The sequence below is a fragment of the Periplaneta americana genome, chromosome 3 (assembly GCF_040183065.1).
Source record: "Periplaneta americana isolate PAMFEO1 chromosome 3, P.americana_PAMFEO1_priV1, whole genome shotgun sequence".
Lineage (NCBI taxonomy): Eukaryota > Metazoa > Arthropoda > Insecta > Blattodea > Blattidae > Periplaneta > Periplaneta americana.
In genome coordinates, this window is record NC_091119.1 from 198,297,850 (window position 1) to 198,311,703 (window position 13,854).

A 13,854-nucleotide genomic window follows, 5' to 3' on the forward strand; every position below is an offset into this window, starting at 1 on the left:
TTTTCACAATTAAAACAGCTGTTTGATTTTCGAAAACATTAAAATTGTATTGCTTAGTGATGTACTGATAGTGTATATTGTATGCATTCTTTAACCGTGGATGGATTACAAGCTACACCGACAACAAATAGAAACAACGAAATCTAAATCTCGTTTTTCTTGTATTAAAACTTTCCTCATTAGAGGATTGCCATGAAGAAAAATTATACTCTAACAGAAAAAATTGAATTTCATTAAGAAGTATGATTATTATAAACTTACTTATAAAATAACCACAAAGAAAAACACAATAAAAAGCATTAATAAAAATAATGCGAATATGACGAAAGTAATATTTCGAGAAAAAAAAACTCTCAGAAGTAAAATTAACTGAACTCTTTTTAACTGATGGCATTATGAATCGCCAAAATTTCTAAACCCAAACTGGTTAAAAATTTAGAAAAAAAAATCTATATTCTTATTGTCCACTTTATTGTATAGAGGAAAACCACTAAGTAAGATCACTTTCAAATCTAGTTCTGTTGTAGTTCTGACTAGCCGAGTTTGTTTTCAATGAAACATATCTAACAAAGTTTGTTAACTATTATTAAAACTTTCACAATTTATTTTAGTTAAAATAATTGCGAAGTAATACTTTTCTTCCAGGCTCGAAAATCCGGTGTCCAAATAATGCAGTAGAAACACAGTATATGAAACAATGTTCTAAGAACCAATAGCGCACAAGAAACTCGGATGCTATTCCTTCGACTTCGACAAAGGATTTGCCAATGTACAAAATTGCCAACCGCCTTTTTATCATACAACAGTGACAAGCACTTTGCGTGTTGCAGATTCGTACTGACCCCGGCATAATCTTGTAACTACGAAGGTAAACATTTTACTTTACCGCCCTAAATTTGTTTGGGTTCGAATCTTTGATTGTTACTTTGTACGTGCGTAAATGATTAATTGTGGCAATGTCCTCTAGCGTCCGTCACCTCCAGAATGGGGTACAACGATCAATTTGAAACAAACCACAAGGATTTAGATGAACTCTCAAAGTGACAAGGTAATGCTATTTGCAGGGCCTTTGTAATGTCGGGATACTTTTAGATTACATCCGCCCAGCTGTGTCCATATTTATTCAATAACTAGCCGTACCCGTGGGCTCCGCTGCACCCGTTAGAAATAAATATAAAGTAATTACATAATTAAAATAGAACATTTGATCCAGGGAACATTCGTGTTTGATAGAAGGATAAATCGTTTATTATGTTACTTAATTTAAATTGTATTTAAAAAATTAAAATGCGATCATTTTGATCCAGAGACCTCTCATTTGGTTATAAAAATTATTTTAGGAAATACAGGAAACGAATGCCTATCAAGTTTTCTGTGCATAAGAAGCTACTTTAATCTTATCTGTCCTCGATTCACTCAGAAGTTACTGTAATAACATTATAGCATTATGTCCATCTAGAGAAACTACACTTTTCAATGGTGAATTAATAATTAATTATACAAATCGGTCAATTTAGCTTCCGATATTACTTCATACAAACACAGAAACATTCTCTGAAGGCTATGTTTCATAGCTTTCGATTGTTGTTGTCCAAGGCCCCTTATAGACAAAGTCATTTGTTTTTTATTTCATTACACCGCCTTAGATGGCGTTGTTATTGTAATTTTGAAACTCATTTATCTCATTAAATATCAGTCCTATCAAAATTTTGCATGGAATAAAATTTATCGGAAATTATTTTTAAAGAAACTTTTGTTATGTAATATTTTTCATGGAAATTAATAATAAGCAAGATATTTCGATTTATTTAATTCAAGCCCACTTATAACCCCCCTTTTAAATAAAATATTTTGAATGCCATGTAGCCTAAATTCTAAGTTACAACGAACTTAATTTATATTCCAATTTTCATATAAATCGGTTCAGCCATTATCGCGTGAAAAGGTAACAAACATCCAGACAGACAGACAGACAGACATACAAACAAAAATTTCAAAAAAAGCGATTTTCGGTTTCAGGGCTGTTAATTATATATGTTAGGACCAATTATTTTTGGAAAATCGAAAATTACCAGAAAAATTTCGGCTACAGATATATTATTAGTATAGATGCTATAGGAGAGAGTTTACCATTCGTTCAGGGTTTGTTAAAGGTGAAAATTTAATATTTTCACGAGACAAATCCATTTTCTGGTAATGGTAGAGTTTTCTTCGTATTAAGCTCAGATAACTACATTCAAGAACTTGTAATGCTAAAATCTCTGAAGCTTGTAGCTAATAACACTAATGAAACATTTAAACTAATGCTACAGAATGTATGTATGCAGTTATGAAATGCCACACTTAAGTCCTGTTCTTTGTAAAATGTATGCTAACTATATTAAATATTAAAATTTGTGTATGCGTGTAGAAATTTACAGACTGAATACTAACACACGAAACAAATTGCCATGCCGTAAGTTGATAACTTAATACAAGACTTACGAAAAGACGAATCGCTGTCCACTTCTACCAAAGACGACTAGCAACAAATTCGCACGGAAAATGATCTACGGCTCTAATATATAGCGACCACGTGCACAAATAAATTGGATCACAACTAATTTAAAGCATTGAAACAAGAGATATAATCCAAAACCTTGTGATTATTTTATTGGTCGCTTTCAGATAACCTTATGAACTCTTCCGATCCTCACATGTTTAGTAGTGTATTTTCGATGCACTGTTGTTCGTTTTATAACACTTTGTACCCTCGCAATACGTCATTCGAAGTCAAGTCTCGTCTTCTGCCTTTTATGTAAGATTTACAAGATTCTCTTGTAACGTGTAGCTTCATTTTTGCTTCTGGTAACGTAAAACATGCCCTACATTTCGTTGACTTACGAAATATACTAAATTGTCGACTACAATCGTTTATATTTGTATTTATGAGAGCTGGATATCTTTAATGCTATTGTAACATAAAATTCGTGTTAATTAAGGTATAAAAGAATATAACTTTTACTTATTATAATGAATTGTTACGTATACACTGAAAAAAAAAATCAGTTTCCCTTTTGTCACATGTTGAGGTCCAGTTGTAAATCCTTTAGTTGTAACTTTCCACTAAGCGATGTACCTTTAGTTAAATGTTTGACCCTTTCCACCACAGGCTCTTGAGTGTCTTGTGAACAATTTGATGAGCATGCTTAATTCCTACGTCAGGGGATGTGACAGTCTCGTATTGGTCGTGTAGAAAACCAAATTCTGATTGGTCTTTTCAGCTAGTTACCGGGACAACAGAATTTATTTTAGAATAGCTTCTCACGAGGGAGTAGTGATCTTTGTACGTCTTCTCCATGGGGGATATCAATGCAACAAGGGCCAATGTACTCATCTCAGGACCGTACTGTTTGCAGACTTTGTAACTATTTCTAAATCAATTGCTGGCCTCTACATTTAAACTCTCTTTGCTCCAGTAGTGTATTTTCTGGTATTTGAATGCAGATATTGAATTAAATATTATTTGGAATCATCTCTTCAAATGCTTTGTCTTGTATGAACGACTCTCAAAAGAAGGTCGCCGGCCAATTTTCAACGCCCATCTCTTTATGATGTTCCGCTACACACAAGTGCTGATGAAGTTGCCGAATCAGCACGGCGATAGACGGTTTGTGAATTTTAGGATAAAAGGTTACTCATATTTGGAGACGAAAAAATGATAGCATTTGTTTAAAACGGAAAACTGTGTTAGATTTTAAATTTTAATTTGTTAATATGAGATTCGTTATATATGAACGGTGTTTTCTTTCTTGGAGACGTGCCTGTTTTTTTTTAATTGGAAGTTTACTTTCAAATCACTTTTTAATTCGACCTTTATTCTGATAACCAGATTGTGTACTTCTAGTTGGAAAATAACTTCTTAATTGCCTTTTTTTCTTTCTGATATATAAACTTTCTTCAATTGGAGATTTACTCTGATATAAAGCATTTTTCGTAATTGGGGAATTCTGACATTTTTACCAAATTGTAGATTTATTTGTTTCTTAGCTCATGGTTTAAATTCGACTTTCATTATTTTGATAAGCAAATTGCCTGCTTCTATTTGAAAATGAACTCCTTAATTGTCGATTTGTTTTTGATATATAAACTTTCTTCAATTGGGAATTTATTCTGACATATGAATTGCAATATTTGAATTTGAGATTCATTCTGATATAATAACATTTTTCTTAATTGGAGACTTATTCTGATGTTTTTGCTTATTTGTAGATTCGTTTCTTAACTTATTTTTGGGTTTGGAGAAACTTGGGTTTACAGTGAAAAACCTGCCCTTAGCCAGAATACTATGAATGAATTAAACTCATTTTTTTAAATTCTACTTATTTTCAATAAACAAATTGTTTACTCATAATTGTAAATGAATTTCTTAATTGTCGATTTGTTTTGATATATAAACTTTCTTCAACTGGAAATTTATTCTGATATAATGACATTTTTCGACTTATTCTGATGTTTTTGCTTATTTGTAGATTTGTTTCTTAACTCATTTTTGGGCTTGGAGAAACTCGGGTTTACAGTGAAAAACCTGCCCTCAGCCAGAACACTATGGATGAATTAAACTCATTTTTTTTTTAATTCTACTTATTTTCAATAAGCAAATTGTTTACTCATAATTGTAAATGAACTTTTTAATTGTCGATTTGTTTTGATAGCCTATATAAACTTTGTTGTTACATTACTTATTTACTTACTAACTTACTTACTTACTTACTTACTTATTGGCTTTTAAGGAACCCGGAGGTTCATTGCCGCCCTCACATAAGCCCGCCATTGATCCCTATCCTGAGCAAGATTAATCCAGTCTCTACCATCATATCCCACCTCTCTCAAATCCATTTTAATATTATCTTCCCATCTACGTCTCAGCCTCCCCAAAGGTCTTTTTCCCGCCGGTTTTCTTGTTACCTACATAGATTTATTTTTTCTTAGCCCTTTTTTGATTCAGCTTTTATTCCGACAAACAAATTGTCTGCTCCTAATTGGAAATGAACTTAATTGTCGATTTGTTCTGATATTTGAGCTTTCTTCAATTGGGGATTTATTCTGACGCATAAATAACCATATTTGAATTAGAGATTTACTCTGCTGTGAAACATTTTTCCTAATTGGGGAGTTATTCTGATATTTTTATCTAGTTGAAAATAATTTGCTATCCTGATATCTGAACCTGTTGCACACGGTTATCTTCTATTCACACGCTGTGCGTTTCGGTGTCACATTTTTGTTTATATATGCATAAAAGTGGAGCAAGTGTACGGAAACTTGTACCCTTTCTGCACAGAGATGTTGTAACAACATAAGTGAAATAAGACCACGCAGAATCACCCACTGTCGCTGTGACGTCATGTGTTTTACAGCCTGCGACGCATTTTGCAATTTTATCATCATTTTCTTTGATGGGATTCCTAATTCCGAGTACCACCCATTTTCCTGCACGTGATTTGATTTCTCCGTGACACTCGATTAACGGTCACGTGGACTAGATTTCTACTGTAAGACTGATCTTCACATGTTAACTTACGTCACATAATACATTTTAAAAATTAGTGTCTCTCTCTCTTTGGATGTTTACTGGAAATCAGATTTATGAAAAGGCTGCGGTACTTTATTCGCATGATATTCCGCGGTCTGTGCTGAAAAATATAACATCAAGAACTCCAGGGTCACTTGGAAGTGATCTGTGGATGCACCAGCGTTGGTGACTCCCAGTGTTCTGGTGAAAGAAACGAGATATACCACTTGTTAGCTGCTAGAGTTCAAATGACCGAAGAAACAGAAAGTTCAGTGATAATATATGCGATTCTTTGGTAGCAACATTAAAATGTAGCTTTTATACTGCTGATCACAGGAACTCCATGTGATCTGTCAGTGGGCGTTTTGTAACGGCTGTGTTTTCTTTATATACAATACTGAACCGCTGAGCTGTACAAAGAATACAAGGAGCGTGTTTATATTTTTCAACGTTTTCACATCATCATGCCCATTACAGCGATGTCATGGATAGTTTAATGCCATACTTTTTATACTAAATCAGAATTCCACCATCTTCATTTCGTACTGCATGCATAATTTCCATAGCAACCTTCAGTTTTAATATTATTCTTTATTCTAACACAACCTTTTCAAGTTCGTCTATGGAAAAGTTTCATTTCGTGGTTATTGACCTCCTCAAGATAACGGACAGTTGTGCCTTCTTGGTTTGTGGAACGTTTGGTCAAGAATATAAATTTATCTGCCTCACACTTAGAATGTATGTTAGGAAATATATAGAGTGAACCGTAAGTAATGTATTAATTTCAGGGGGTTATTCTTCGAGATATTTTAAACAAAAAAGTTTAATACATATTTGCTCGTTTTGCTTACTTTTCGATATAAAAATTATTTTATAGAAAACATTTCATAGCGTGTTTTGAGAAAGGCATTGATTTAATTCCCAATACGCTCAGTCAGTTTTAGACAGCGGTGTATTATGGTAATAATTTATTGACAGAATTTTAGTTTTTTCCTTTAAATGTTCAGGAATTTGTTCCGAACAAATTTGACTTCTCGTTGTGGAAAGGAATTTTAAAATGTTACATTATTATTCAGGTCAAATTTCTGCATATTCAAACGACAAAACTAAAATTCTTTCAATCATTTATTATCATAATGCACTGCAGTCTTAAATTGACTGAACATATTGGGAATTAAATTAATAACTTTCCCAAAACACGCTATCAGATGTTTCGTGTAAAACAATATTTGAATGGGTTATTTATGAAAGGGCAATTAAAGAAAAACTGCTTATAAGCCCAAATTTTGAAATTAAGGCTGAAATAAAAATTGTATCATAAATTCTACAAAGCATATAGAGTGTGAAACTTAGTCCTCTTCATATCTAAATCGATGTATCTACACCCAAAGAGCAGTTATTACATTACAAACTCATTTTCACAAAATAATGACTTAGGCCCTTTCATAAATAACCCATTCATTTATCTCGGAAAGGAAGCAAACACAAGCAAAATTGTATTAAACTTTTTTGTTGGAAATAATTCAGAGAATAAACCTCTGAAATTAATTTCATTATTATGGTTGAACCTGTATACCATATTCCGTTCTTTATACATGGTGTGGGTTTTATTAACTTCACAGGTTTTACGAATAATTAATTAATTAATTTAGTGTTTTTCGTTTGTCCAGGATTTCCTTGTTTGTTTGTGTTCATTCATTCATTCATTTTATTCCATAGATCTTACATGAGCAATGAAGCTTTAAGATGTGGAACAAGTCAAAATTTTACAATTTTACAATTACAATTTCTACAAATTTTTATGGTTTTACAATTTAGTTATTTTCTACAATTTTTACAATTTTGTGCAATTTTTTACAATATTTTGGCGAGATGTAGTGAGATGAGGTGAGGTCCGAGGATTCGCCAAAATATTACCCGGCATTTGCCTTTTGGTTTGGGGAAAACCTCGGAAAAACCCAACCAGGTAATCAAATCAAAGGGGGTAATCTAATCAAAGGGGTTGATGCCAAGGACTCGCCATATTATTCGTATAATTTGGGAGGCTATGAAAAGTTATACCGTCATCTGGTTTATTTAATTAGAAAATATAGCTTTCGTGCACGAATTTCTATTGTTAATTGCAATGTAATAAAGTAGTAAACAGACCGTTTTGGATGTGGAGGGTAGATTTTTAATTTACCTAGGCACTCTTCATCTGTTTACTAGAAGATTATGTCAGCGGGGGGAGCGTTTTCCTGTTGTCGCCTGTAACTTAATTGCATTTGATTTGGTCAGTTGTCAGGTTTCGAACTGGTGGGAGCCAGTTCCTCGGCACAGCAGGCGGGATTGTTTAGGCTGGTCAAGACGGGATATGCACTTCTTCCCGCGTGTGAATCTCGAACATGATAATCCATGCTTCACACGCTTCTGTTATGTAAATATCTCGCATTTATATGCGATTCGTTCATACTTCACACAGCAGTCGGGCGTGTTGTTGCTATTGTATCGAGTTCACGTCGAAGGTCATCATGCATTATCACACAATGATTTAAGTAATATATGTTTAGCACTGCTTGTTGATTGTGACGTTTCAGCACCAGTTAATAGACTTCTATATGAATTTTAAATTAACGAAAGAAAATTATCCTAGAAAACTACATTCGTTCACTTTAGAGTAAATAAAGCTAAATATTTTCTACTAACCTTTACTTTTTAACTTCGCTCTAGAATATGCCATTAGGAAAGTCCAGGATAACAGAGAGGGTTTGGAATTGAACGAGTTACATCAGCTGATTGTCTATGCGGATGACGTGAATATGTTAGGAGAAAATCCACGAACGATTAGGGAAAATACGGGAATTTTACTGGAAGCAAGTAAAGCGATAGGGTTGGAAGTAAATCCCGAAAAGACAAAGTGTATGATTATGTCTCGTGACCAGAATATTGTACGAAATGGAACTATAAAAGTTGGAGATTTATCCTTCGAAGAGGTGGAAAAATTAAAATATCTTGGAGCAAAGTAACAAATATAAATGACACTCGGGAGGAAATTAAACGCAGAATAAATATGGGAAATGCCTGTTATTATTCGGTTGAGAAGTTTTTGTCCTCTAGTCTGCTGTCAAAAAATCTGAAAGTTAGAATTTATAAAACAGTTATATTACCGGTTGTTCTGTATGACTGTGAAACTTGGACTGTTACTTTGAGAGAGGAACAGATATTAAGGGTGTTTGAGAATAAGGTGCTTAGGAAAATATTTGGGGCTAAGAGGGATGAAGTTACAGGAGAATGGAGAAAGTTACACAACGCAGAGCTGCACGCATTGTATTCTTCACCTTCAACATTAAATCTAGACGTTTGAGATGGGCAGGGCATGTAGCACGTATGGGCGAATCCAGAAATGCATATAGAGTGTTAGTTGGAAGGCCGGAGGGAAAAAGACCTCTAGGGAAAGCCGAGACGTAGATGGGAGGATAATATTAAAATGGATTTGAGGAAGGTGGGATATGATGATAAAGAATGGATTAATCTTGCTCAGGATAGGGAGGGATGGCGGGCTTATGTGAGGGCGGCAATGAACCTCCGGGTTCCTTAAAAGCCAATAAGTAAGTAAGTAAGTAACTGGTAGAAGTACCACTGTGTAGTTGAAATGTGTACAGATTGCAATGAAATTTAGCATATAATACATTCTTGATGTTGATCGTGATGTCTGAACAGGTGGAAATTTCCCATCTTAAAGAGTCTACGCCCTTGAATGTCATTGGCCGTGAACTCTTAGACACAAGACCGGACGGAAGACCTATCTCAAGTATTGATTCATCTGAATGTTGACGTGAGGGACAACAAGGGTAGCAGATAAATCCTGCTGCAGATGTTTGGGCGACTTGAAACCCGATATCAGTATTTTCAAACATGTATTTATATTTTCACTTCTCCGTCGCGACTGAAATGGTTCCGGGTTCGTTTCCTGGTAAAGTAGACATTTATGTCTTTTCCATATGCATATCTTGCTGACTATATGATAGGAAATCCCACCGGTCACTGGAGTGGTTTAGGGGTAGCAAACATGACTCATGGTCCGAGACTTTGACTTCTAATCCCGCTTAGGCTGATTACAGGCTTTTTCCGAGGCTTTATGAGTTCCATACTAAATAACCGCAGAATTGATACAACGTCGTTAAATAGTCGATTAATGTATATTTTCTTCCATGGTAGAGCTCATTTTCTATAACTAGTCCTCCCCCAGTTTGCAAACAAGAACTTGTTTACAAACAGCTTGTAATCTGACTGTAGTAGTGTTTACGTCTGATTAGTGTTACTGGGATCGTGACGTAATTCTTAGGTTCACCACCGGTGTTGATTTGCAACTGTACGTACAAAGGTCGTGTGACTTACTTCATTGCTTGACTACGTCGGTTGCTAAATGAGAGGTTCCGTGAGAGGTGGATAGGAAGGGTGGACCAATTCCTTGGCCTCCCCGCTCTCCGGACTTAAACTCACTAGACTTTTACTTATGGGAGCATTTCAAAGCTCTTGTTCATGAAACCCAGGTGCAACATGTAGAGACACTTCGCATCTGTATTGAGGAAGGCTGTAAAACAATAGACATTCTGCAGCGTTTCCGGATGCAATGCGACGGCGGATTGATTTTGAACACCTCTTTTAACGCATAGTTTTCCATGATATGTACGCAAAGTTGTAGAAAATGAGCTGTAACACGGAAATAAAGCGTTTCCGGACCCATGTTTGTATAACATATTTTTATTCTCTACATGTGAGAAATATTTCCGTAAAGTTTTGACATACTTTTTTGTTACACACTGTATATTCCTCTCAATTGTGTAATTTGTAAAGCTTTTGATTCTCCGAATAAAAATTGATATTAAATGTAGGTCTAGGTACAGAAAAAGTTTCTTGATCTGCTATAAGTTTGGTTTGTTTGCGGTTGATGAACCATAAAACGTGTGTGTTATGGTTCATTAATCGTAAAGGAAGGTCACTTCGGTAATAAAAGTGTAAGGTACAGTCGGCAGTGAAGACAACCTTGCGCCGTGAGCTACTTCGTAAATGCAGAATAGTGCGACTCGAGAATTACAGTTCGAAGCGATAGTCAAGTGCATAAGTATACTGTATGCTTTATTTTGTATCCATGTCTTGTATACGATCCTCACACCTTTTTATGTACACATTGATTTGTGTTAAAATAATGATCTGACAGATGTGGAGTCAAAAGAGTAGGCTTATGTTTTTTTTTCTGAAAAATTAACGTTCCTGTAACAGTGGGCGATGCAAAATTTGGTACACAATCCAACAACAGACTTATAACGTACAACCTTACGTCAAGCAAATCTAGGATCGAACTTGATTCACACAAAACCAAAAAGGCTATCTTTTGCACAATGTCTAAACGGTTCTAAATACTAAATATTGTTTGTTTTCTTGCAAGTTTCTTGTTTATGTTAGTTAGGATACAATTAATTAATCATTTAAAGTTTGTGTGACTGCAACCTGTGTATATTTTTGTGTGGCTTTACTTTGTTTATAGTGTTTTTTTCTTTCTCTCTCTCTTTATTTCTTGTGTAGCTTTATTTTGTATATAACCTAGTGTATTTTTTTCTGTTTATTTCTATTATTGCATTTGTATTCCTAGTGTTGTGGAAGAGAAGGCCTGATGGCCTTAACTACACCAGAATAAATAAATAAATAAATGCTTAATTTGAAGAATTTCGATCAATATTTCAGAAACGAGTGTATGTTGCATAGTTGCCAAGTTTCTAAAAACTACAGTGCGTTCTCCACTTATATGTAATTTCGTTGAACTAGTTCATGCTAATATCGGATGTAATAATGTCGTGTTTATTAAGCATGGTATAGTGATGGAAGTGTGTTCAGAAACACATTTCTCTTATACTGTGAACTAGTTTCCAAAAACGCGATATATTCAGACATTTTATTGCAAAAACATTGAGATATTCGAAAATTCGTATTGTGAGTAGATGCTAATATCGACGCCATGTTTACTAAACATGACAAAATGGTGGACATGTAAATGTCTGTACAAGACTCAACACTAGCGCCATAGTACCGAGGAATTTGAAGTTCAGCTTGACAAATATTGACCACGAAAACAATTTATAACAAAGCTGTTCATTTTAGAAGTAAAAATTATGAAGAACTATCATCGTTATCTTCCGACATCATCTAAAATTAAATTGATCGTGTAACTAGTTGTTGGATCTCGCTGGCATTAAGGACAATCTCTATTGTAACGTTGTTTCAAATAGTAGATTTTATATCTTTGAGTGAAGCGTTGATGTAAATAAATAAATAGATAAATGTATATAATTATATTATGTATATATCGTCAATCGCAGTGGTCAGCTAACACAACGTATTACTGGTTACTAAGTTTCTCTACAATTCTACATCCTCTGCGCAAGCTTCTGCTATCTAGGAGCTGCGCCAGGAACTACTTTCAGTGCATAGATTGTGCCTTGTTGTAGTCCCTATGTTCACCGCTATCACCTCCAGACAGAGGTGACATAATCGTTTACAAATCTGTTACAAACTTCTTTTCGCTTAGCAGTGAATTTAAATTCGCTTCAGTGGATAATAATTTCTGTATAAAAATATTACTATAGTAAGTCCTACATTTTCATAACATTAAAGTAACTTAGTAATTTAGTAGCGTGTGGATGTGAAAACATCGTAACAATATACAGGATTCTTTAATGTGGAAATACATCTTTTAAAAAGTGATCTATTCCGTGTGGAATTGACTGTCGTAACATAATATTGATAACAATTTACTTTGAAGTTTTCACCATGGACTTTAACAGATATGGGGTTGAAAACTTAAACAAATACATTGCTGTAACTTAAATTATTCGAGTGGTGTGTTTTTGTACTTATATTTTTTATTAATTACCCTGATCAGTGAATATATGCATTAAGCACAACAAAATTGGACGGCCCAATTCAAAAGGTAAATGACTCAAAATTTAAAGTTTTGGGAAACCTTAATTTTAAAGCTTTGTATTGTGAAAAATCAAAGGATCGTCGAAATTAATCCAAATTCTGTAAATTATATTTTATGTATAGGGGAGAGTCGGGTAGTATCGGACATCGGGTAGTATCGGACAGTGCGTTTCTTTCATCTACCACCATATGGTAGTACCTGAATGACATGGTTACGTTTCTCTATGCGACATCACAGAAACGTAACCACGTCAATCAGGTATTATCATCGTATGGTAGATGAAAGAAACTCACTGTCCGATATTACCCGATGTCCGATACTACCCGACTCTCCCCTACTATAAGTTTCTAATTTGAGTCTGTTAATTTAATTTTTCATAGCAAGATGAAACTTTAAAATTCAGTTTTCTCAAAGCTTTAAATATTGAGTTGTTTGCCTTTTGAACTGGCCCATCGAAATTAAGCATAATAAAATTGACATATCTAATGCATGCAAGTTGGAGAATACATTCTTTTTAAGATTCATGCGGAAGTGATCGTTTTATTCATGTTCAGGACATGTAGAAAATGCCCAATGTATGCTTTAACAATAATATTTACTGTTAATTAAGTGGGAGGGAAAAAATGTGACATGCAGAATATATCATCAGTTGAAGTATATTTGAATGTAAGCAAAAATATTTTAGCTTCTATCGTACTCACCATACATTTTGGAATCATCAATGCGGGTGTACGGGTTTGACCCACGAACCACTTCATTGTTGCAGATTTTGTGACAAAGTTCAAAAACACTGAATCAGTTCTCGCACAACCACAGGCAGTTCAGTTGGCACTTCTGTCAGTCCACTGTAACGCGTAACACGTTGGTGACAGTTCTCAGAGATTTGAGCTCAAAAGTTTTTTTTTAAGACACGTGGTACGATTTTATGTTTGTTTACAATGTCAAACTAATTCGTATTACACGTCATTCAAAATGGGCGCTCAAAACGAATCGGAAATTTCTCTCACTAAGACAATTACGCGGGAAAATTAAAGTTTATAAAAATGTATAATAATATACACTATCACTGAAATCGTCAATGTATTCGAAATTATATTATAGAGCTAAATGTTATCGAACGTGACGTTTTTATTCAATGATTTGAATCAGGTAGCAAAGTCTACTTTTATAAGTTACCGGCATCCTGGGGGCTCGTCTCCCGATGGTGGGGGTAGAGTAGGAGAAATGCTGACGTAAGTGGAGGGGCTGGCTAGGCATAGTTCAAACATCTCTAATCAAACACGAGAGAAAGAAAGAGGGGAAAGCTGAGGGAAAGAATAAAGAAAAGAATGAAGGATGA

The 13,854-nt window shown here is 34.5% G+C and overlaps 2 protein-coding genes and 1 long non-coding RNA gene across 9 annotated transcripts in view; 2 read left to right on the top strand and 1 right to left on the bottom strand.

Annotated features, from left to right (window-relative positions):
* The window catches only part of Roc2 (Regulator of cullins 2), a 298,758-nt gene that overhangs the window by 51,102 nt on the left and 233,802 nt on the right, over nucleotides 1–13,854 (top strand). The window lies entirely within an intron of this gene.
* LOC138696944 (facilitated trehalose transporter Tret1-like) overlaps nucleotides 1–13,854 on the bottom strand; it is a 119,732-nt gene that overhangs the window by 37,632 nt on the left and 68,246 nt on the right. The window contains exon 1 of one of the 7 annotated variants that reach the window (XM_069822460.1): nucleotides 13,217–13,634. The exons of 5 other annotated variants lie outside the window; for them this stretch is intronic. In XM_069822460.1, coding sequence (XP_069678561.1) covers nucleotides 13,217–13,273 — 57 coding nt within the window. In that variant the 5' untranslated portion in view covers nucleotides 13,274–13,634. Of the gene's footprint in view, nucleotides 1–2,484; nucleotides 2,637–13,216; nucleotides 13,635–13,854 lie in introns of those variants that run through there. One more of the 7 variants, XM_069822463.1, reaches the window with a different exon arrangement.
* The window catches only part of LOC138696946 (uncharacterized), a 122,077-nt gene continuing 120,261 nt past the window's right edge, over nucleotides 12,039–13,854 (top strand). The window contains exon 1 of the long non-coding RNA XR_011331499.1: nucleotides 12,039–12,176. This is a non-coding gene — a long non-coding RNA (uncharacterized lncRNA). The remainder of the gene's footprint in view (nucleotides 12,177–13,854) is intronic.